This window comes from Orcinus orca, chromosome X (genome assembly GCF_937001465.1).
Source record: "Orcinus orca chromosome X, mOrcOrc1.1, whole genome shotgun sequence".
Classification (NCBI taxonomy): domain Eukaryota; kingdom Metazoa; phylum Chordata; class Mammalia; order Artiodactyla; family Delphinidae; genus Orcinus; species Orcinus orca.
In genome coordinates, this window is record NC_064580.1 from 15594471 (window position 1) to 15620909 (window position 26439).

The 26439-nt window shown below is 39.1% G+C and overlaps 1 protein-coding gene across 1 annotated transcript in view; it reads right to left on the reverse strand.

Moving 5' to 3' along the window:
* Positions 1-22403, reverse strand: part of BEND2 (BEN domain containing 2) — a 74058-nt gene extending 51655 nt beyond the window's left edge. Inside the window, exons 1-5 of the mRNA XM_049704942.1 lie at positions 22383-22403; positions 21795-22209; positions 18976-19125; positions 16719-16868; positions 14934-15083 (exon numbers count right to left, since the gene is read on the reverse strand). Coding sequence (XP_049560899.1) covers positions 14934-15083; positions 16719-16868; positions 18976-19125; positions 21795-22209; positions 22383-22403 — 886 coding nt within the window. The remainder of the gene's footprint in view (positions 1-14933; positions 15084-16718; positions 16869-18975; positions 19126-21794; positions 22210-22382) is intronic.
* Between the last annotated feature and the right edge of the window lie 4036 nt (positions 22404-26439).

The following is a 26439-nucleotide window of genomic DNA, read 5'->3' on the forward strand; positions in this document are numbered from 1 at the left end:
CCAAAACATAGAATACTTCAGCAAAAACTGATTTTCTTTTAATTTTTATTTTATTTTATAGTATTTTACTTCTTATTTATTTTTGGTTGCGTTGGGTCTTCGCTGCTACGCGCGGGCTTTCTCTACTTGCGTCAAGCGGACGCTACTCTTCGTTGCGGTGCGCAGGCTTCTCATTGCTGTGGCTTCTCTTGTTGCAGAGCACGGGCCCTATGTGCACGGGTTAAGTAGTTGAGGCACACGGCCTTAGTTGCTCCACGGCATGTGGGATATTCCCGAACCAGGGATCGAACCCACATCCCTGGCATTGCCAGGTGGATTCTTAACCACCACGCCTCCTGGGAAGCACCAAGCACAAACTTACTTTTAAAAGATGTATAGGATCTATATCCTGAAAATAACAAAATAATGATTTCAAAAATCAAAGAAGACCTCAATACATACATGCAGACGTACAATGCTCATGGAGGAAAAGATTCAATATACGCAAGATGTTACTTCTTCTCAAGTTGACCTGTGGTTTTAACACAATTCCCATCAAAATCCCAGCAATTCTGGGGTGAAACATAAACAAGCTTATTCTAAAATTAGGATGGGGGACACTTCCCAGGTGGTGCAGCGGTTAAGGCTCCGCGCTCTCAATGCAGGGGGCCCGGGTTCAATCCCTGGTCAGGGAACTAAATCCCACATACGTGCCGCAACTAAGCGTTTCAGTTCGCACGCCACAACTAAGGAGCTCGCGTGCCGAAACTAAGGAGCACAGCTGCCGCAACTCAGACGCAGCGCAACCAAATAAATACATATTTAAAAAATAAGTAAATAAAAATAAAAAATACAATTAGGATGGAAAGGCACAGGACCTACCATATTTAAACTGATTTTGAAAAAGCAGAAAAGTATGAGGAATCATTCTACCTGATGGTAAGGCTTACTGCATAACAACAATAATCACAACGTTGTGGTTTGCCAGGGGGTAGAAACATAGATCCGTGGAACAAAATAGAGATCCCAGAAATATATCCTCACAAATATGCCTAATTGGGTTTTGATTAAGGTACAAAACAATTCAATGGAGTAAAGATGGTACTGCGGCAACTGGATACCATAGGCAAAAACACAAAAGAACCTCAACCTACATCTCACACCTTTTACAAAATTAATGCAAATATGAAATGTAAACTGTAAAACCTTTACAAAAAAATAAAGGAGAAAAAATTTGGGATCAAGAACTAAACAAAGAGTTCACAGACGCGATAGCTAAAGTAAAATCCATAAAAGGAAAATACAGCGGGAACCTCACAAAAACTAAAAACTTTCTCTCTGCAAAACAAAACAAACCAGTAGACAGGATGAAAAGGAAACCTGCAGAAAGGAAGAACATATTTGCAAACCACATATCCAACAAAAGACCAGTATCCACAAATATCTAAACAACTCCCAAAACTCAGCATTAAAAAAAAAGAAAACAAATTATAAGACAGAAGAGATATTTCAGAGAAAGAACATATAGATGGGAAAATTATCACATGTAAAGATGTTGTATATCACTATCCAAAGGCAAATACATATTAAACCCACAATGAAATATTATTAAACTATACACCTACCAGAAGGGATAAAAGTTTAAAAATACTGAAAACACCAAATGCTGGTGAGGATGCAGAGAAAATGAATCACTTATACATTGCAGGTGGGAATATAAAATCACTCATTCTGAAAACAGCTTGCCCGTTTCTTATAAAACTAAACAGGCAATAATCATACTACCCAGCAACTGTGCTCTTGCGCCTTTATCAAAGGGAAATGAAAACTGCGTTCAGACAGAAACCTACACCTTAATGTTCACAGAAACTTTACTCCTCATAGCTAAAGACTGGAAACAACCAGGATGTCCTTCACGAGGTGAACAGATAAACAAATCATGGTTGTGCTCAGCAATAAAAAGGAAGGAACTACTGATACATGCAGCAACTTGCATGAATCTCCAGGGAATTATGCTGAGTGAGAAAAAGGCAATCCTTAAATATTAACGACTATATGACTCCATTAATAGAACATTGTCCTGCAATGACGAAATTATAACGAGGGAGAACACATTCGTATTTGGATGGCTTAAAGATGAAGGCAGGGAAGGAATGACAAGAAGGAGGTGGGTGTGGTTATAAAAAGCCAAAGGAGGGATCCTGGAAGTGATAGAACAGTTCTGTATCATGACTGTAGTGGTGAATACCTGAACCTAAACACGTCATAAAAGTGCGCAGAACTATATACACACACACAGACACACACACAAATGAATACAAGTAAAGCTGGGGTCATCTGAATAGATCTCTGGATCATATCAATGTCATAATCCTAGTTATGATATTTTACTATCTTTTTGCAGAATACTACTATCGGGAAGTATTGGGTAAAGGGTACACAGGATCTGCCTATTTTTTCTTGCAACTACATGTGATTCTGAAATATCTCAAAATGAAAAGTTTAATGTTGAAAACGCAGTCACTAAGAATTAATATTAAAAATGCTGATGGATTTGGTTAGAGTGTATCATAATAGGGATCATTTCAAACTCACCAGAAGAAGCAGTGAGGAAGGAATTTTCTGAATCAGTATCTTCGTCACTGTCACTTTCCTGTACCATTGGATAATTTATTGTCTCACAACGCATTTCTGGGCCGGATTCTGTTTGAACAACATTTTGGTAAGTAAAACATTTTCAAGTGCTGAAAGACAAGAAATCTCAACAGTAATTTTTATTTCAGGCAAAACTATCCTTCAGGAATGAAGGAAAAATAAACACATCCGCAGACAAAGGAAAACTAAAAACAAATTGTCACTGACCGACTTACCCTTAAAAACTGGCTAAAGGAAACTCATCTGACCAAAAGGATATAATGAAGGAAGGAAGCTTGGAGCATGAGGAAGGAAGAAAGAACAAAATCCACAGGGATTTCCCTGGCGGTCCAGTGGTTAACACTCAGCGCTTCCACTGCAGGGGCACGGATTTCATCCCTGGTCAGGGAACTAACATCCTACATGCTGCGTGGTGCAGCCAAAAGAACTTTTTTAATCATAAGAACAATAAAAAGAAAGTGCAGAAATACACATGCAAAGAAACTAGATCATTCATACATTGCTGGTGGGAATGTAAAATGGTACAGCTACACTGGAGAACAGTTTGCCAGGATTTTACAAAACTCAACTTACTATTACCATAGGACCCAGCTACTGTGCTCTTGGGTGTCAGCCCAGAGGAATGAAAACAGATGTTCATACAGAAACCTATCCATGGGCATGCACAGTATAGTAGCTTTACTCCAAACAGCCGAAAACGAGAAACAACCCAGCCATCCTTCAACTGGTGAACAGACAGACAAGCCGTGGTACATACACCCTTACCGTGCAGTAGTACTCAAAAATAAAAAAGGACTGATATACACAGCAACCTAGAGGAGTCTCCAGGGAATTACGGTGAGTGAAAAAAGGCAATCCCAAAAGGTTACATACTACGTGAGTCTATGTAAAACTGTTGAATTTCCAAAATTATAACGAAGGAAAACAGATTAGTAGTTGCTGAGGCCAGGGACAGGCATGGTAGCGGTAGGAGCATGAGAGGACAAAGGTGGGTGTGGGTTTCAAGGGCAAAAGGGAGAATCCTTGTGGTGATGGTAATATTCTGAATCTTCACTGTGATTGAAGATGTCGTGAAATTATACAAAACTGAATACACAAACATACACATATATACAAATGAAACTGAAGACATCTCGATAAAAATCTGCGGATTTTATCAATGTCTATATCCTGGTTGTGATATTGTACTATAGTTTTGCAAGGTGTTATCTTTGGAGGAAACCGGGTAAAATATACACACGATCTCTCTACATTATTTTTTACAACTGCATGCCCAGCTAAAATCTTCTTAAAGTAAACCTTTTCATTTTTTATCAGGAAAAGCTACCACTAGCTCATATAAGGGTGTTCATAAACCTAGATTAAATCGTGCTACTTGTAATATGTATCATTACAAACTCACCAAAATTGGGAGGGATGAAGAAATATGAAGTATCTTACCACTCTCACCTTCCAAGAAAGCTGGGTATTTCATCTGAGGTTTATCTTCCAGGCTGCTTTCTGGTGTCACAGAGTTTTCTGTAAGGAAAACTTTTTTCAAATGCTGTGAGAAATGACTCCCACCCTCATACCTATAGCTGATGAAACTATCCTCCCGTAATGAAGCAAAAATAGATATTGACAGACAAAGGAAAACCAAATGTATTTCTCACTAACTGACTTATACTTAGAAAATACCTACAAGAAGACCTTCTAGTAGAAAATGTGTAATAGACTTCTGGAACATTAAGAAGGAGAAAGAACAATGGAAAGAACAGAAATATGGATGCATAGAAAGTAGATCACTCATACATTGCTGGCAGGAAGGGAAAATGGTACAGCTACACTGGAAACAGTTTGACAATTTCTTATAAATATAAGGGTGCAGTTACCATAGGACCCAGAAATTGCAGTCTTGGGCATTCACCCAGAAAATGAAAACTTGTGTGAAAGAGTGAAGTGAAACAAAATTTGAAACTATGAATGAATATTCATATCACCTTTACCGCTAACTGTCAAAAATAGGAAACACAAAAGGTTTTCAACAGATGAACAGAAAATTAAACCCTGGTACATCCACACCATGAAATACTACTCAGCAATAAAAAAGAAGGAACCACTGATACAACAGTGTGAATGAATCTCCAGGGAATTACACTGAGGGAAGAAGCCTCAAACACCACATGATTCCCAGTATATAACAATGCTGAAGGGACAAATAATAGATCTGGAGAAGAGATTCATAGTTATCATGCAACAGGGCAGAGGGTAGGACTAGGGGGCAAATGTCAATAGGAAGGGGACGGGTGTGGTTATAAAAGAGCAATATGAGAGATCGTGGTGGTGACGGGACTGTTTCAGGGCTTGCCTGTGGTAGAAGGTACGTAAACCTGCACACATGGTAAAACTGTATAGAACTAAATACGCACACATATTAACGCAAGTGAAACTGGGGACAGCTCCAAAATATCTGTGGATGGTATCATGTCACTATCTTGGTTGTGATAATTTTCTATCATTCTGCAAGTTGATACCATTTTACAGTTGTAAATACCATTGGGGAAAAGTGGGTAAAGAGAACACAGGGTCCTTCTGTACTATTTATTATAACTGCATGTGCAGCTAAACTTTTCTGAAAATAAAAACTTTAATTAGCAAAAGCTACCACCATCTTACACTAAACAGACTGATGACTCTACATTCACTATGCTATATGTCAAAGTATCATTTCAAAGTCACCCAAACTGGGAGGAATGCAGTGACATAATGAGGAAATATCTTGGCTACTGTTGTTTTCCAATTAAAGTGGATAATTTGCTGTCTCAGGGCTCTTTTCTAGGTAGTTTGAGCTTTTAACAACATTTCTAAAAATAAAACACTTTCAACTACTAAAAGATAAGAATTCTCAACCATGAATTCTATTTTGCCTTATTTACTTTGGCCGCACCACGTGGCATGCAGGATCTTAGTACCCAGAGCAGGGAACGGACCCGTGCTCCCTGCAGCGTTAGCGTGCAGTCTTAACCACAGGACCTCCAGAGAAGTCGCTGAAACATGTATTCTATATCGGGCAAACCAATCCTTCAAGAATGAAGCAGATTTGGGACTTCTCTGGTGGCGCACTGATTAGGAATCCGCCTGCCAATGCAGGGGACACGGGTATGAACCCTGCACTGGGAAGATGCCACATAGCGAGAAGCAACTAAGCCCGTGCTCCACAAGTACTAACCCTGCGCTCTAGAGCCCGGAATACACAACTACTAAGCCCTCGGGCAACAACTACTGAAGCCCGGGCACCTAGAGCCCATGGTCCGCAACAAGAAAAGCCACCGCAAGGAGAAGCCCACGCACCGCAACAGAGAGTAACCCCCGCTCGCCCCAACTAGAGAAAGCCTGCACCCAGTAACAAAGACCGAACGCAGCCAAATATAAATTAATCAATTTTAGAAAAAGGAAAAAAGGATAATAGGGAATACTACAACCCACTTTGCCTTCATAACTTTGATAACTTCGAACAAATGGAAAATACTTCCAACATTACAAATACTAAAACTCAACGAAGATGGCATAGATAATCTAAATAGTCCAATAACCATCAAAGATATTAAATTTGCAATTTAAAAGCTCCCAAAAAGATATCTACAAACCCACATGATTTCACTGGAGATTTTTACCAAACATTTAAAGAATTAACACTAATTTATCATTTACTCCTCCATAAAATACAAGAGGAGGAAATCCTTACTCATTTTATGAGGCTAGTATGCTCTGATACCAAAACCACACAGAGATAACACACAGAAAAGAAAACTACACACCAATATCTTCCATGAACTTGGACACATAAATTCTTAATCAAATATTTGCAAACCAAATCAATTATGTATTCAAAGGATTATACACCATGACCAAGTACGATTTAACCCAGGTATGCAAGGCTGGTCCAACAATGGAAAACCTATCCATATACTCCTTCGTATCAGCAGGCTAACGAACAAGAACCATGTGATCATGGACATAGAAAAATCATTTGCAAAAAACTCTCAGCAAGTTAGGAAGAGAGGGAAACCGCCCCAACTTAATAATGATCATCCACCGAAACCAAGAGTTCTCAGCATGTTAAGTGGTGAACGACTGAATGCTTTCTTCCCAAGATCACAAACAAAGCAAGGATGTCCACTCTCACCACTCTTATTCAACATAATACTGGAGTTTCTAGCCACTGCAATAATGCAATAAAAAGGATCAAAAAGCATACACATTGCACAGGAAGCAATATAATGGTCCCCACTTGCAGCTGGCATAATGCAAGAAGGATGGCTATGTAGAAAATCCCAAGGAATTGCTCAAAAACACTCTTAAAACTAAAAAGTGAGTTCATCCAGGTCACAGAATACAAGATCAACATTCTAAAATTAAGCTTAATTCTATCTACAGGTGACCCTTGAACAATGTGAGCTTTAGGGGCACCGACTCTCCACGCAGTCAAAATCCACATGTAACTTTATAAATGGTAGTCGTATCTGCAGTTACCCATCTGTGGATTCAACCAACCTCGGACTCTATAGTATTATAGTATTTACTGAAAAAAATCCACATGTAAGTGGACCCACACAGTTCAAAGCCATGTTGTTCAAGGGTCAACTGCACTAACAATGACCGCGTGTAACCCAAATTAAAAACATAATACCATTTACATCTCCAAAAAATAGAATACTTCAGCAAAAACTGATTTTCTTTTAATTTTTATTTTACTTTATACTATTTTACTCCTTATTTAGTTATTTTTCGTTGCGTTGGTCTTCGCTGCTACGCGCGGGCTTCCTCTACTTGTGTCACGTGGACGCTACTCTTCGTTGCGGTGCATGGGCTTCTCATTGCTGTGGCTTCTCTTGTTGCAGAGCACGGGCTCTAGGTGCACGGGCTAAGTAGTTGAGGCACACGGCCTTAGTTGCTCCACGGCATGTGGGATATTCCCGGACCAGGGATCGAACACACATCTCTGGCATTGCCAGGTGGATTCTTAACCACCGTGCCTCCAAGGAAGCACCAAGCACAAACTTACTTTTAAAAGATGTATAGGATCTATATCCTGAAAATAACAAAATGATGATTTAAAAAATCAAAGAAGACCTCAATACAGACATACAATGCTCACGGAGGAGAAGATTCAATATACGCAAGATGTCAGTTCTTCTCAAGCTGACCTGCGGTTTTAACACAATTCCCATCAAAATCCCAGCAATTCTGGGGGGAAACATAAACAAGCTTATTCTAAAATTAGGATGGGGGACACTTCCCAGGTGGTGCAGTGGTTAAGGCTCCGCGCTCTCAATGCAGGGGGCCCGGGTTCAATCCCTGGTCAGGGAACTAAATCCCACATACGTGCCGCAACTAAGCGTTTGAGTACGCATGCCACAACTAAGGAGCCCGCGTGCGGCAACTAAGGAGCACAACTGCCGCAACTCAGATCCAGTGCAACCAATACATCTTTAAAAAATAAGTAAATAAAAATTAAAAATACAATTAGGATGGAAAGGCACAGGACCTACCATATTTAAACTGATTTTGAAAAAGCAGAAAACTATGAGGAATCATTCTACCTGATGGCAAGGCTTACTGCATAACAACAATAATCACAACGTTCTGGTTTGGCAGAGGGGTAGAAACATAGATCCGTGGAACAAAATAGAGATCCCAGAAATAGATCTACACAAATATGCCTAATTGGGTTTTGATTAAGGTACAAAAGCAATTCAATGGAGCAAAGATGGTACTGCGGCAACTGGATACCATAGGCAAAAAAAACAAAAGAACCTCAACCTACATCTCACACCTTTTACAAAATTAACGCACATATGAAATGTAAACTGTAAAACCTTTAGAAAAAAACAAAGGAAAAAAAATTTGGGATCAAGAACTAAACAAAGAGTTCATAGACGCGATAGCTAAAGTAAAATCCATAAAAGGAAAATACAGCGGGAACCTCACAAAAACTAAAAACTTTCTCTCTGCAAAACAAAACAAAACAAAACAAAACAAAACAAAACAAACCAGTAGACAGGATGAAAAGGAAACCTGCAGAAAGGAAGAACATATTTGCAAACCACATATCCAACAAAAGACCAGTATCCACAAATATCTAAACAACTCCCAAAACTCAGCATTAAAAAAAAAGAAAACAAATTATAAGACAGAAGAGATATTTCAGAGAAAGAACATATAGATGGAAAAATTATCACATGTAAAGATGTTATATATCACTATCCAAAGGCAAATACATATTAAATCCACAATGAAATATTATTACACTATACACCTACCAGAAAGGATAAAATTTTAAAAATAGTGAAAACACCAAATGCTGGTGAGGACGCAGAGAAAATGAATCACTTATACATTGCAGGTGGGAATATAAAATCACTCATTCTGAAAACAGCCTGCCCGTTTCTTATAAAACTAAACAGGCAATAATCATACTACCCAGCAACTGTGCTCTTGCGCCTTTATCACAGGGAAATGAAAACTGCGTTCAGACAGAAACCTACACATTAATGTTCACAGAAACTTTACTCCTCATAGCTGAAGACTGGAAACAACCCAGATGTCCTTCACGAGGTGAACAGATAAACAAATCATGGTTGTGCTCAGCAATAAAAAGGAAGGAACTACTGATACATGCAGCAACTTGGAAGAATCTCCAGGGAATTATGCTGAGTGAGAAAAAGGCAATCCTTAAATATTAACGACTATATGACTCCATTAATAGAACATTGTCCTGCAATGACAAAATTATAACGAGGGAGAACACATTCGTATTTGGATGGCTTAAAGATGAAGGCAGGGAAGGAATGACAAGAAGGAGGTGGGTGTGGTTATAAAAAGCCAAAGGAGGGATCCTGGAAGTGATAGAACAGTTCTGTATCATGACTGTAGTGGTGATTACCTGAACCTAAACACGTCATAAAAGTGCGCAGAACTATATACACACACACAGACACACACACAAATGAATACAAGTTAAGCTGGGGTCATCTGAATAGATCTCTGGATCATATCAATGTCAAAATCCTAGTTGAGATATTTTACTATCATTTTGCAGAATACTACTATCGGGAAGTATTGGGTAAAGGGTACACAGGATCTGCCTATTTTTTCTTGCAACTACATGTGATTCTGAAATATCTCAAAATGAAAAGTTTAATGTTGAAAACACAGTCACTAAGAGTTAATATTAAGAATGCTGATGGATCTAGGTTAGAGTGTATCATAATAGGGATCATTTCAAACTCACCAGAAGAAGCAGTGAGGAAGGAATTTTCTGAATCAGTATCTTCGTCACTGTCACTTTCCTGTACCATTGGATAATTCATTATCTCACAACGCATTTCTGGGCCGGATTCTGTTTGAACAACATTTTGGTAAGTAAAACATTTTCAAGTGCTGAAAGACAAGAAATCTCAACAGTAATTTTTATTTCAGGCAAAACTATCCTTCAGGAATGAAGGAAAAATAAACACATCCGCAGACAAAGGAAAACTAAAAACAAACTGTTACTGACTGACTTACCCTTAAAAACTGGCTAAAGGAAACTCATCTGACCAAAAGGATATAATGAAGGAAGGAAGCTTGGAGCATGAGGAAGGAAGAAAGAACAAAATCCACAGGGACTTCCTTGGAGGTCCAGTGGTTAAGACTCAGCGCTTCCACTGCAGGGGCACGGATTTCATCCCTGGTCAGGGAACTAACATCCTACATGCTGCGTGGTGCAGCCAAAAGAACTTTTTTAATCGTAAGAATAATAAAAAGAAAGATCAGAAATACACATGCAAAGAAACTAGATCATTCATACACTGCTGGTGGGAATGTAAAATGGTACAGCTACACTGGAAAACAGTCTGCCAGGATTTTACAAAATTCAACTTACTATTACCATAGGACCCAGCTACTGTGCTCTTGGGTGTCAGCCCAGAGAAATGAAAACTAATGTTCGTACAGAAACCTATTCATGGGCATTCATAGTATAGTAGCTTTACTCCAAACAGCCGAAAACGAGAAACAACCCAGCCATCCTTCAACTGGTGAACAGACAGACAAGCCAGGGTACACTCATACCGTGCAGTAGTACTCAAAAATAAAAAAGGAGTGATATACACAGCAACCTAGATGAGTCTCCACGGAATTACGGTGAGTGAAAAAAAGGCAATCCCAAAAGGTTACATACTATGTGAGTCTATGTAAAACTGTTGAAATGACAAAATTATAAAGAAGGAAAACAGATTAATAGTTGCTGAGGGCAGGGACAGGCATGGTAGCGGTAGGAGCATGAGAGGACAAAGGTGGGTGTGGGTTTCAAGGGCAAAAGGGAGAATTCTTTTGGTGATGGAAATGTTCTGAATCTTCACTGTGATGGAGGATATCATGAAATTATGTAAAACTGAATACACATACACACACAAACATAAAGACACAAATATGCAAAGAGAACTGAAAACATCTCAGTAGAAATCTGTGAATTTTATCAATGTCCATATCCTGGTTGTGATATTGTACTATACTTTTGCAAGGTGTTATCTTTGGGGGAAACCGGGTAAAGTAGACACACGATCTCTCTGCATTATTTTTTACAACTGCATGCCCCGCTAAAATTTTCTTAAAGTAAACCTTTTCATTTTTAATCAGGAAAAGCTACCACTAGCCCATATTAAGGGTGTTCATAAACCTAGATTAAATCGTGCTACTTGTAATATGTATCATTACAAACTCACCAAAATTGGGAGGGATGAAGAAATATGAAGTATCTTACCACTCTCACCTTCCAAGAAAGCTGGGTTCTTCATCTGAGGTTTATCTTCCAGGCTGCTTTCTGGTGTCACAGAGTTTTCTGTAAGGAAAACTTTTTTCAAATGCTGTGAGAAATGACTCGCACCCTCATACCTATAGCTGATGAAACTATCCTCCCGTAATGAAGCAAAAATAGATATTGACAGACAAAGGAAAACCAAAAGTATTTCTCACTAACTGACTTATACTTAGAAAATACCTACAAGAAGACCTTCTGGTAGAAAAACTATAATAGAATTCTGGAACATTAAGAAGCAGAAAGAACAATGGAAAGAACAGAAATATGGATGCGGAGAAACTAGATCACTCATACATTGCTGGCAGGAAGGGAAAATGGTACAGCTGCACTGGAAAGCAGTTTGACAATTTCTTATAAAACTAAGGGTGCAGTTACCATAGGACCCAGAAATTGCAGTCTTGGGCATTTATCCAAAGAAGTGAAAACTTGTGTGAAAGAGTGAAGTGAAACAAGATTTGAAACTATGAATGAATATTCATATCACCTTTACCGCTAACTGTCAAAAACAGGAAACACAGAGGTTTTCAACAGATGAACAGAAAATTAAACCCTGGCACATCCACACCACGAAATACTACTCAGCAATAAAAAAGAAGGAACCACTGATACAACAGTGTGAATGAATCTCCAGGGAATTACACTGAGGGAAGAAGCCTCAAACACCACATGATTCCATGTATATAACAACGCTGAAGGGACGAATAATAGATCTGGAGAAGAGATTCATAGTTATCATGCAACAGGGCAGAGGGTAGGACTAGGGGGCAAATGTCAATAGGAAGGGGACGGGTGTGGTTATAAAAGAGCAATATGAGAGATCGTGCTGCTGATGGGACTGTTTCAGGGCTTGCCTGTGGTAGGAGGTACGTAAACCTGCACACATGGTAAAACTGTATAGAACTAAATACGCACACATATTAACGCAAGTGAAACTGGGGACAGCTCCAAAATATCTGTGGATGGTATCATGTCACTATCTTGGTTGTGATAATTTTCTATCATTCTGCAAGTTTACACCATTTTACAGTTGTAAATACCATTGGGGAAAAGTGGGTAAGGAGAACACAGGATCCTTCTGTAGTATTTATTATAACTGCATGTGCAGCTAAATTTTTCTGAAAATAAAAACTTTAATTAGCAAGAGCTACCACCATCTTACACTAAACAGACTGATGACTCTACATTCACTATGCTATATGTCAAAGTATCATTTCAAACTCACCCAAACTGGGAGGAATGTAGTTACATAAAGAAGAAATATCTTGGCTACTATCTTTCCAATAGAAGTGGATAATTTGTTGTCTCAGGGCTCTTTTCTAGGTAGTTTGAGCTTTCAACAACATTTCTAAATATAAAACACTTTCAGCTACTAAAAGATAAGTATTCTCAACCATGAATTCTATTTTGTCTTATTTTTTTTGGCCGCGCCACGCGGCATGCAGGATCTTAATACCCAGAGCAGGGATCGGACCCATGCCCCCCTGCAGCGTTAGCGTGGAGTCTTATCCACAGGACCGTCAGAGAAGTCGCTGAAACATGTATTCTATATCGGGCAAAACAATCCTTCAAGAATGAAGCAGTGTTGGGACTTCCCTGGTGGCGCACTGATTAGGAATCCACCTGCCAATGCAGGGGACATGGGTACGAGCCCTGCTCTAGGAAGATGACACATGCTGTGGAGGAACTATGCCCGTGCACCACAACTACTGAGCCTGCGCTCTAGAGCCCGTGAGACACAACTACTGTGCTCTCGTGCCACAACTACTGAAGCCCAGGCCCCTAGAGCCCGTGTTCCGCAACAAGCAAGGCCACAGCAAGGAGACGCCCGCGCACTGCAACTAGAGAAATCCCGCGCGGAGACAAAAATATATAAATAAATATTTCTTTTTTAAAAAAAGGATAATAGAGAATACTACAATCCACTTTACCCTCATAAATTTGATAACTTAGAAGAATTGGACCAATTAAAATAAATAATTTTTAAAAATAAAAAGAGTGAAGCAGATTTGCAAAAACATGGTTCATTCTGGAGGGCATTCTGCCAATTGAAATAAGCCAGATAGAAAAAGGCAAATACAGCATGGTGTCACTTTTATGTGGAATCTTTAAAAAAATGTCAAACTCAGAAACATCGAGTGGAATGGTGGCTGCCAGGGGCTGGGAGGTGGGGGAAATAGCCAGAGGCTGGGAAAAGGGTGCAGACTTTCCGTTATAAGTTGAATAAGGTCTGAGTATCTAATGTATAACAGGTGACTATAGTTGATAATACTATATTGTATAATTTGCATATAGAGTAGAACTTAAGCGTTCTCACCACAAAAGAAATACAAAAGTAAATGTGTGAAAGGATTGAATCTGTTAATTAACTCGATGGCAGGAATCCTTTCACAATGTATACGTACATTAAATCATCACATTGTACACTTTAAATATATTACAATTTTATTTGTCAACTATCCCTCAGTAAAGTTGAAAATAATAAAAGAACATCCAAAATATTAAAACAAAAACAATGAAGAGGAAATAAAGACATTCTCACATGAAGAAAGCTAAAAGTATTTGTCACTAGCTGAGTTACACGTGAGAATGGCTAAAGGAAAATCTTCTACCAGAAAAGAATGATGAAAGTACCAATCCTGGAGCATGAAAAAGGAAGAAAGAACAATGAAAGCAACAGAAATATGGATATGGAGAAACTGGATCACTCGCACATTGCTGGCAGCAAAGTAAAATGGTGCAGCCACTCTGGAAAACTGTTTGGCAGTTTCTTACAAAACTAAACATGCAATTACCATACAACCAAGCATTTGCACTCTTGGGCATTTATCTAAGAGAAATCAAAACTTATGTTTACACAAAAACCTGTACAGGAAAGGTCATAGCAATTTTACTTGTAATACCAAAAACTGGAAAAAAAACCAGATGTTCTTCAACTATGAATCAAAACACAAACTGTGGTACATCCACACCACGGAACAGTACTCAGCAAGGAACTACTGATATAATTCAGATGAATCTCCAGGGAATCATGCTGAGGTGGGTGTGGTTACAAAAGGGCAAGATGAGGCATCCTTAAGGTGACGAAAATGTTCTGTATCTTGACTGGATGGTGGATAGCAAACCTACTCATGTGATAAAATCAAATAGAACTAAACACATATACACACAAATCAATACAATTAAACTGGGGAAATCTCAATAAGATCTATAGATTGTATCAGTGTCAATATCCCGGTTGTGATATTGTTACAGTTTTGCAAGATGTTACTGTTGGGAGAAATAGGTAAAGTATAAACGGGATCACTCTGTATTAATTTCTTAAAACCACATGAGTATCTTAAATTACCACAAAGTTGAAAGTTTAGTTAAAAAAGAGCTATCACTGGCTTACATTAAGGATGTTGATGGATCTAAAATAAAAAGTGCTACCTGAGATATGTTATCATTTCAAACTCACCAAAATTGGGTGGAATGGAGAGAGTTGAAGAGGCAGCATCTGGGCCACTGTCATTGCCCACCAAATTTGGGTAATACACTGTCTGAGAGCTGTTTTCCATGCTGGTTTCTGCTTTTCCCGGCATTTCTGTAAGTATAGCATTTTCAAGTGCTGAAAGAAAACAACTCTCAATTGTGAATTCTATACTGGATGAGACTATCCTTCAGGAACAAATGAGAAATAAAGACATTCTGACACAAAGGAAAAATGATTTTTTAAATTTTCCCTTGCAGATTTGCCCTTAAAAATAGCTAAAGGAAAATCTTCAAAAAAGAAAGGATATTATGAAAGAAGGAATCTTGGAGCATCAGGAAAGAAGAAATAACAACGGAAAGATCAGAAATATGGATGGAGAGAAACTGGATCACCCACACATTGCTGCTTGGAATGTAAATGGTACAGCCTCTCTGGAAAATGCTCGGCAGTTTCTTATAAAACTAATATACTATGGTTCCAGAGGAGATGAGAAAGTTTGGAATTAAAAGCACAAGTGTTCGACATATACATACTACTATATATATAATAGATAACTAATAAGGACCTACTGTAGAACACAGGGAACTCTCCTCAATACTCTGTAATGACCTATATGGGAAAAGAATCTAAAAAAAAGTGGATATGTGTATGTATAACCAATTCACTTTGCTGTACAGCAGAAACTAACAAAACATTGTAAATCAACTATACTCCAATAAAAATTTTTTAAAAAAAGAAAAGAAAGAAAGAAACATGCTATTACTATAAGACCTAACAACTGCACTTCTGGCATTCATGACAGAGAAATGAAAATTTATATTTACACAAAAATCAGTACATCAATGTTCACAGCACTTGTAGTATCAAAAAAACTTAGGAAAAAAAAACAGATGTCCTTCAATGTGTGAATGGTTTTTAAAAAAAAATGTTGCATATATATACCACAGAAAACTCTTCATTAATAGAAAGGAACTATTAAGAAATGAAAACTGATATTTACATAAAAGTGTGCACAGGAATATTTATAGCTGCTTTACTCCTAATATCCAAAAACTGAAAAAAAAAAACCCAGATGCCCTTCAACAGGTGAAGAGTTAAAATGTTGTATATCCATAGCATGGAATACTCTTCAGCAATAATAGTAATAAACTATTGATACATGCCACAAACTGGATGAGTCTCTAGGGAATTAGACTGAGTGAAAAAAACCAATCCCAAAGGTTACACAGTATGTTATTTCACTTATATAACAATGTGAGACAAAACTATAGAAACGGAGAAGAGATCAATGGTAGCCAGGTGTTAGGGATGGGTCTTGGAGGAAGGGAAGGCTGGTGTGTTGTAAAAAAGCAATAACAAGGGATCCTTGAGTGATGGTAATGATCTCTACCTTGACTGTGATGGACTCACTCATGTGATAAAATTGCACAGTGCTAAGTATACAAATGAAAGTGTACACACAGACATACACGTAAAACTGGAGGCACCTCGATAATGTCTGTGGGTTGTATCAATGTCAATATCTGGGTTGTGATACTGTACCATAGTTTAGCAAGCTGTAGTCATTGGGAAAAATAAGTAAAGCATAAATAGGATCTCTCTGTATTATTTTTTACAACTGCATGTGAATCTTAAATTATACCAAGAAGTATTAAAAAGAGCTGCAACTGAAAAAAACGAAACAAAACAGCTGCAACTGGCTTGTATTAAGGATGTGGATAGATCTAGATTAAACAGTGCTACTCCTAATATATATCATTTCAAACTCACCAAAACTGGGCAGGAGGTAATGAGATGAAGAGTCAGTATCTGGGCCACTGATATTTCCCAGTGAAGCTGGGCAATACACCGTCTGAGAGCTGTTTTCCAGGCTGGTTTCTGCTGTTCCTGGAACTTCTACAAGTATGTATTTTCCAACTACTGAAAGAAAAGAACTCACAACCATGAATTCTATGGGAAGTGAAATTATCCTTCAAGTAAAAGGTGAAAAAAACATTCCGAAACAAAGGAAAACTAAAAGAATCTGTCCCTAGCAGTCTTACCCATATGGAAAGGTTAAAGAAAAATCCTCAAACAGAAAGGATACGATGAAAGAAGGAAATCTGGAGCATCAGGAAGAAAGAAAGAGCAATGGGAAGAATGGAAACATGAATGTGAAGAAACTGGACTGTTGCTGGTGAGAATGAAAAATGGTACAGTCTCAGGACTTCCCTGGTGGTCCAGCGGTAAAGAATCTGCCTTCCAATGCAGGGGACGCAGGTTCAATCCCTGGTCAGGGAACTAAGATCCCACATGCCACGGGGCAACTAAGCCCGCGCACCACAACTACTGAGCTCACGTGCCTCAGCGAGAGAGCCTGCGTGCCGCAAACTACAGAGCCCATGCTCCCTGGAGCCTGCAAGCCACAACTAAAGAGGGGAAAACCCACACACCACAACTAGAGAGAAGCCCGCGCACTGCAACGAAGAGCCCACGCTGCAACGAAAGATCTCGCGTGCCACAACTAAGACCCAATGCAGCCAAAAATAAAGTAAATAAATAAATAATAAATCTTTTAAAAAATATAAAGCAAAAGAAAAACCTGAACATGTTTTCAAAAAAACCAAAAAGTAAAAAGAAAAATGGTATATCCTCTCTACTGGCATTTTCTTATAAAACTAAACATGCTAAGACTCAAAAATTGCACTCTTGGCATTCATGACAGAGAAATTATATCTTACATATATACAAAAACCAATACATGGGTGTTGATAACAGCTTTACTCTTTTTTTTTTTTTTTTTTTGCGGTACGCGGGCCTCTCACCGCTGTGGCCTCTCCCGCTGCGGAGCACAGGCTCCGGACGCGCAGGCCCAGCGGCCATGGCTCACGGGCCCAGCCGCTCCGTGGCACATAGGATCCTCCCGGACCAGGGCACGGACCCGTGTCCCCTGCGTCGGCAGGTGGACTCCCAACCACTGCGCCACCAGGGAAGCCCCGGCTTTACTCTTAATACCAAAAACTAAGGGAAAAAAAAACTAATGCCCTTCAATGGCTGAATGGTTAAAAACAATTACTGCATATTGAAATCCTATAAAACTACTCAGCAATAAAAAGGAAGGAGGGACTTCCCTGGTGGCACAGTGGTTAAGAATCCGCCTGCCAATGCATGGGACCCGGGTTCGAACCCTGGTCCGTGAAGATCCCACATGCCATGGAGCAACTAAGCCCATGTGCCACAACTACTGAGCCTGCGCCTGCGCTCTAGAGCCCATGAGCCACAACTGCTGAAGCCCAAGCACCTAGAGCCTGTGCTCTGCAACAAGAGAAGCCACCGCAATGAGAAGCCCGCGCACCGCAACGAAGAGTAGCCCCCACTCGCCGCAACTAGAGAAAAGCCTGCGTGCAGCAACGAAGACCCAATGCAGCCAAAAATAAATAAATTTTTTTTTAAAAAGGGAAGGAAATTTTGATACATGCAACAACATGGATGAATCCTCAAGGAATTATTCTGAGTGAAAAAAATCCTCAAAGTTTACGTACTGTAAGAATCCCTTTATATAACACTCTTGAAGTGACAAAATTATAGAGACCAGTGTTTGCCAGGGGCTAGGGAACAAGCAGTGGGGAAGGAAATGGCAACCTGAGAGAGGTGGGTGTGGCTATAAAAGGGCAAGAAGAGGCATCCTTATGGTGATGGAAATGTTTCTGTATCTTGACCGTGTTGGTGGATATCACACCTACTCATGTGATGAAATCAGACAGAAATAAATATAAACACACACAAATTACAACAAGTAAAACTGAGGACATCTCAGTAACATCTGTGTATTATATCAATGTCAATACCCCAGTTGTGATATTTTACTAATTTTGCAAGATGTAATCATTAAGAGAAAAGGGTGAAGTGTAAAAGGGATCTTTTTATATTATTTCTTACAAATATATGTGAATCTAAAATTACTTCAAAATAAAAAGTTTAATTTAAAAAATGGGCTACCATTAACTTGCATTAAGGATGTTGATACATCTAGATTAAACAGTGCTACTTGTAGTATGCATTATTTGAAACTCAGCAAAATTGGGTGGGAGGTTGACAGGTAAAGAAGAACACTGGCCACTGTCATTTCCCAATAAAGTTGGGTAACTCATTGTCTCAGGGTTGTTCTCCAGGCTGGTTTCTGCTATTTCTGGCATAGCTACAGTAAAAACATTTTTCAAGTGCTTATGAAAATAACTCTCAGTCATTAATTCTATACATAGTGAAACTATCCTTCATTAATGTATGGGAAATAAATACATTCTCACATGAAGGAAAACTAAAAGAACTTGTCTCTTGCAGACTTACCCTTAAAGGAAGGCTAAAGGAAAATCTTCAAACAGAAAGAATATGATAAAAGAATGGATCTTTGAGCATCAAGAAGAAAGAACAATGGAAAGAGAAGAAATATGCACGCAGAAAAATTATATCACGTATATTATGGGTGGAAGGTAAAATTATACAGCTCCTCTGAAAAATAATTTTAGCAGTTTCTTATAAAACTAAACATGGAATTACATATGACCCAGAATTGCCCTCTTGGGCATTCATCTCAAAGAAATGTAGACTTATGTTTACACAAAAACTGGTAAAGGACTGTTCATAGAGCTAAACTTGTAATAGCCAAAAACTGGAAATTTCCCAAACGTCCTTCTATGGGCAAACAGATAAACAGTTATACACCCATATCATGGAACAGTACTCAACAATAAAAAGGAAGGAACTCTTGATACAAGCAACAACTGGTATAAATCTCCAGGAAATTATGTTCAGTTAAAAAAACAGCCATGCCCAAAAGGTTCTATAGTATTTTATTCCATTTAAATAACAATATTCAAATGACAAAATTATAGAAACGGAAGTCAGTTCAGGGCTTGCAGGGGTTAGGACGGGGCAGGGTGGGAGGAAAGGGTGACCAGAGGGAGGTGATTGTGGTTAATAAAAGGGCAATATGAAGGGTGTTTGCGGTAATGATGGAAATGTTCTGTATCACGACTGTGATGGTGGGCAAATACACTGAGGCATGGAATAAAATTGCACAGAACTAAACACACACACACAAATGTGGATTTAATCAATGTCAGTATCCTGGTTGTGATACTTTACTATAGTTTTGCAAGATGGTATTATTAAGGAATATGAGTAAAGCAAAAGTAGGAACTCTGTATAATTTCTTACAACTACACGTGAATCTAAAACTACCTCAAAATGAAAAGCTTAATTTAAAAAAGAGCTACCACCGACTTGCATTAAGGATGTTAGTGAATCTGAATTAAACAATGCTACTTGTAATATGTATCATTTCAAACTCCCCAAAATTGGGAGGGATGAAGATAGATGAAGAGGCAGTATCCCGGCCACTGTCATTACCCAAAAAAGTTGGATAGTACCTTGACTCAGTGCTGTTTCCAAGGCTGGTTTCTGCCTTTCCTGACACTTCTACAAATAAAAAGTTTTCAAGGGCTGTAATACAAGAACTCTCATCCAGGAATTCCATACTGGGTGAAACTATTCTTCAGAAAGAAGGGGAAATGAAGACATTCTCACACAAAGGAACTACCAAATGTAAAATAGATAGCTAGTGAGAAGCAGCCGCATAGCGCAGGGAGATCAGCTCGGTACTTTGTGTCCACCTAGAGGGGTGGGATAGGGAGGGTGGGAGGGAGACACAAGAGGGAGGAGATATGGGGATATATGCATATGCTGATTCACTTTGTTATAAAGCATAAACTAACACACCATTGTAAAGCAATTATACTCCAATAAAGATATTTTTAAAAAAAAAGATTTTTGTCCCCAGCAGATTAACTCTTAAAAAAGAAAATCTTCTTCCAGATAGGATATGATGAAAGAAGCAATCAGGAAGCATCAGCAGGAAGAAAGAACAATGGAAAGAGCAGAAATATGGCTCCAGAGAAAGTGGATCACTCATACATTGCTGGCAGGAATGCAAAATGGTACACCTACACTGGAAAACAAGTAGTTTCTCATAAAACTAAACACACAGTTAACATATAACCAGCAACTGCACTCTTGGGTATTCATGTCAGAGAAATTAAAACTTCTGTTTACACAAAAACCTGTACATGAATATTCATAGCAGCCTTAGTCCTAATAGTGAAAAACTAGAAAACAAAACCCCAAATTTTCTTCAGCAGATGAATGCTTAAACTATGACACATCTATACCAAGTAACAGTACTCAGCAATAAAAAGGAAGGAACTAGTGAACAACTTGCTTTAATCTCTAGGGACTTATATTTAGTGAAAAAAGCCAATATCAAAATGTTACATACCATATGCCTACAAATATATAACAATTTTGAAGTGACAAAGTTCTAGAGATGGAGAATAGATCAGTGGTTGCCTGAGTACTGAGGGGATAAGAGAATAGGGAGGGCAGGGTCACCACAGGGTGATGGGTGGTTATAAAAAGGCAACACAAGTGATCCTTGTGATGGAAATATTCTGTACCTTGACTATGGTGGTGGACATACAAACTTTATCATATGGTAAAACTGCACAGAACTAAAAGTACACACACGCAAATGAATACAAGTCAAACTGGGAACAGCTGAATAAGATCCATGGATTATATCAACGTCAATATCCTGGTTGTGATATTTTCCTATAGTTTTACAGGATGCTACCACTGAGGGAAATTGGGTAAAGGGTATCACTGTATTATTTCTTACAACTACATGTGAATCTATAATTATCTCAATATAAAACTTCTAATTAAAAAATAGCTATCACTAGTTTGCATTAAGGATGCCTTTGAATATAGATTACTGGATGCTATTCGTAATGTGTGCCGTTTCAAACTCACCAGTAATGGGAGGCATGCAGAGAAATGTCAAGGCAGCGTCTGGGCCCATGCTGTTATTTCCCATTATAGTTGAGTAGTTCATTGTCTCAGAGGTATCTGCCAGACTGGGTTCTCCTTGTGGCAGAACTGCTATAGGCACTGCTACAGTAGCCTGGGCAGATGAGATAACACTGTTGGTACTTTCGGCACCTTCACTGACATAGGAGGATAGAACAGGAAGCCCAGGAGATGGGCTGCGTGGTGTGAAACACGGCTCTAATGAGTATGTGGAGACAATTCTGGGCGGTGGTGGACTCTCCCTGAGGACCGGCTGCTGCACTTCAGGGAGTGCTGCTGACTGAAGAGATGTTCCTACAGGGTTGGTCTCGGCATTGTCTTCCTGCCTTTCCACGGGTAAAGATGGGCTACAATCTCCCTGTCCAGGGTAAAAGAACAGAATGGGTTAAGCTCCTTTCTGTAATTTCTCCATGAAGTATACAATCAAAACTTTTCTGTGTAAATCCAGATGATCTCTAAAATGACACGAATTCAGTATAAATCTTCTGTGAGTAAAAATAAGAATTGAAAAATCAGTATAAGCATTAATACCTGTTTTCCTTGCAACATCATTTTCCATAGTCAAGTGTAAATGCTGAATTTTGATTATATGATTTTTAATCCTCTTCAACCCTACATTTTGATTGCATTTTATACATTATGGTTACAAACATAAAAATATTCAGTATCATGTCTCAAACCTAGACTTCAGCATTCTTCTAAGAGAGGTTATTCTCCAACCTACTGCTAAAGTAAGTATAGATCAGCCTTGCTAATAATCTCAGAGTTATTCGTTCTCTCTCACTTCTAACTGATTGGTATCTCTAGGAACTAGAGCTTTATGGAAGTAGTTAGGCACAGTTAGGCAACAATGGTTTCTCCAAAGAATGCTGCATTTGTGAAACGACTCCACAAAGGTGGTTAACCTGCCTATTCGTGTTTTCAATAAGTTCTTGCAAACCCTGTCATAATAAAAAAAATTTTAGTAGTTCCTATTTTGAAACAAAAGTAACATATAAGAAAATATCATTAAGCCAAAGTCAAAGTCTGAAAGTTTTCAAGCCGTCAGAAATCTCTTGTTTCCCACTTGATGCCTGGCTGTTGGGGACCCAAGAGCCGAGCTGGCTGAGATAAGGCGCGCCAACCTCCCACTCAACTACTCCATGTCACACAGGTATTTTACGAAGCTTGAATACTGGGAAGTAAATGTACCACAATTCCTATAAGCCATCACATTTATGATGGAGTCATTTTACATCAAGGAAGGTGCTACTTTAGGAAAGAAATTTTCAAATCTGCTAAAAGGCCAAAGAGCCTCTTTCCATATAATGATGGTATAACCTAATAGGCAGTGAGGGGTCCACTCTGGAAAGAACAGTGAGCCAAATACAACAGATGTGACCTTTGGTTCAGAGTACTTTAAAGTCATGCAATTAACAATTAACCTTACAAAACCTTTGAGTACATGACCCCTGTATGCCAATCAAGTATGTGACTGATAAAACCGGAGAATTCTTGAAATACACAGAAATTTCATTCGGGCAAAAATACACTTAAAAGGCCAGAACCACTAATTACATCATTCATTCAAAGAAACATTTATTGAAGGCCTACCACCTGTGAGAACTACTTCGCTAGATGCTGGGAATGTGGACATTAAAAAGAAAAAAAAAGAAAAAGGAAGAGAAAAACAGCTCCTACCCTAAGGAACTCCCATTTTAGCTGGAGAGAGACAAGAAAAGAGACATGGTCAACAGAGAAAGTGATCGGCCGCCTGGAGCAGTGGATTTCAGTGTGCTCCGTGGACCAGCAGCATCAACACCATCTACGAGCTTGTTGGAAATGAAAAATCTCCCACCTCAGATCTACTGAATTGGGAACTCTGAGATCGAGGGCAGTGATCTGTGTTTTCACAAGCCCTCTAGGTGATTCTGATGCACGATGAAGCATGAGACCCACTGGCTCTCAGCCCTGAATAACTAGCACAGGCTCTAGGGGAACACAGTTGGGTTCAAGTTACTTAACTTCTCTGTTGTTCAATTTCCTTATAAATAGAATCGGGATGAAATCCTCTCTCAGTTCTGTTGAGGACAAAACAACGTGCTACAGTATTAATACCAACATAATAATAATAGTACATGATGACTGGTCTGATAGTGCTCAATCATCTATTAGTATTATTATTGCCACGATACAGATAAGAACAAGAGGCTAAGCGTGCACAGAAGAGCAAGACCTAATCCAGCCTGACAGTCGTGGCAGGATTTTCGAAGAAGGAGGTATCTGCGTTGAGAATGAAAAGATGAGAAGGTGTTCACTAGGTAGAGATGTACAGAGGAGCATACAGGGCAGAAGGAACAGTATATTCTAAAATACCCAACAAATTAGGAGTATGGGATTAACTGATATAAACTACTATACATAAAACAGATAAACAAGGATTTACGGTAGAGCACAGGGAATTATACCCCAAATCTTATAATAACCTATAATGGAATATAATCAGCAAAAACCCCGAATTACTATGCTCTACACCCGGAACTAACACAATATTACAAATCAGCTATACTTCAATAAAAAATATTAAAACAGAAATTAAAAACACCCAAACAGAAAACAGGAAGTCAAATGTTTAGAAAGTGAACATAAATGACGATCGAAGAGCTGGGTTATGATGGGAAGGAGAGAGAGAGGATGACAGCTATAGAGGGATGGGAGGCAAAAAGAAGTGGTTTTTTTAAACCTGTGGGAGAATGACTACGCTGAGAGTGATGGAGACAGAGGCTGAAGACACAAGAGACACAGGGATGAAGGGAGGTGTCTGAGCACAGGGAAAGAGAGTCAGATGCAGAAACCAGCAGAGGTGTTAGCCTTACAGAGGAAACACTTTTCCCACTCCAGTGGTCAGGAAGGAGGTCGTCAGAGATGGATCCAGGCAAGTGTGAGGGCTGTGGGGAGAGGAATCAGGACTTGGAGGGGATTTCTGCTCCACACCCTCCATTTTCTCCACAAAATAAGAGAACAGGATCGGGGTTGTCTGAGGATCACCAGTCCCCAGTGGAGGTCCTCCCCTCTGCTTCCCAGCCTGGACAGGGCTGGGGTTTTACTAAAGGGGGTGCTGGGCGAGGATTAAAAAAGAACAGATGGAAGTGCTGCACCGTGTGGTCTAGACTGGTAAGGGAAGGCGCCGAAGAAAGGAGGGAGCTAGCACATTAGGAGAAATGGAGCGCATCCCTTAGCTGTGACTTTGGAACCTGGGCACGTCTTAGCGGAGATACTCTATCCCAACACATCTTGCACAATCGCTCAGAAGGCCCTGGCAGAGCAGTGTCAACCCAGTTCATCGTGGATGCTGATGTAAAGCAAGCAGGAGAGAGCACTGCTCAAAAATCAGAACTCCCTACGTCGTCCCTGCATTCCCACTCTCTGTACATCCTTCCCCGGAAGACAAGACACGTTCCTTTTAAGTATTCCACTGCTGTTCTCTATAATAATAAAGACTCCCATAAACATTTTTTACTTTTCAAAGTATGTTCATTATATTCAAGAAACTTTTTTATATGTTAAGAAACATGTATTTGTTTATAAATGTTCATTGCTTCTAGGGTATACCGCTCACAAAATCCTTGATAATTACATACTTCTATCAATCTCCACCAACACGTCAATTTTTACAAAATCCCCTCAAAACTATGGAAGATAAACTCTTTAAAAAATGGTGGGTTGGGCTTCCCTGGTGGCGCAGTGGCTGAGAGTCTGCCTGCCGATGCAGGGGACACGGGTTTGTGCCCCAGTCCGGGAGGATCCCACATGCCACGGAGCGGCTGGGCCCGTGAGCCACGGCCGCTGAGCCTGAGCATCCGGAGCCTGTGCTCCGCAACGGGAGAGACCAAAACATTGAGAGGCCCGCGCACCGCAAAAAAAAAAAAAAAAAAGGAGAATATTGGAGAAATTCAATATCGAACAGTCTAGATGCAAGACACTTAACTACACTTGACCAGTTATGGGCTATATTTTTTAAGGTACAAAAGCCATATTTTTATTTCAAGTTTTTCACCTAGGGATGTTGTTCTAAGTAGATATTTTTTAAATGTATCACAATGGAGTGATAATCATAGAGAACTTGGCATAGCAAAATTTCTATTAATAGTCCAATGACATTAAATGAGGTGAAGAAAATTTTAGCTCAATATTTTGGAAAACTACATTTAAGAGACAACTTTGATACCTCACAATAGTGCTGGAGTTCCGTAAGTTGGTTACGATGATTTTCATCATAGAAAACTACAGATGCACTGCTCTCCTATTAATATCATGAAAATAAGTGAGTCAATGCTTCATATCTCTAGGAGCCAAATAAAGCACTAGAAATATATATTTCCCTATTTTAATTGTTTTTCTTTTTTACCTACATTCCGAAAGGATTTCAGATGTCTACAAAATAAAGCAGAGATAAAGTAAAAGCAAACCTCACAATCATGAGAATGAAAAAGATAAGAGCCGATTAAAAAAAGGACTAAAGGAAGGAAGTTACTATATAGGAACCTAAGTTTAAAAGAAGCTCCTGAATATCAGTATGAACACATAGTTTATAATATATATAAAAATA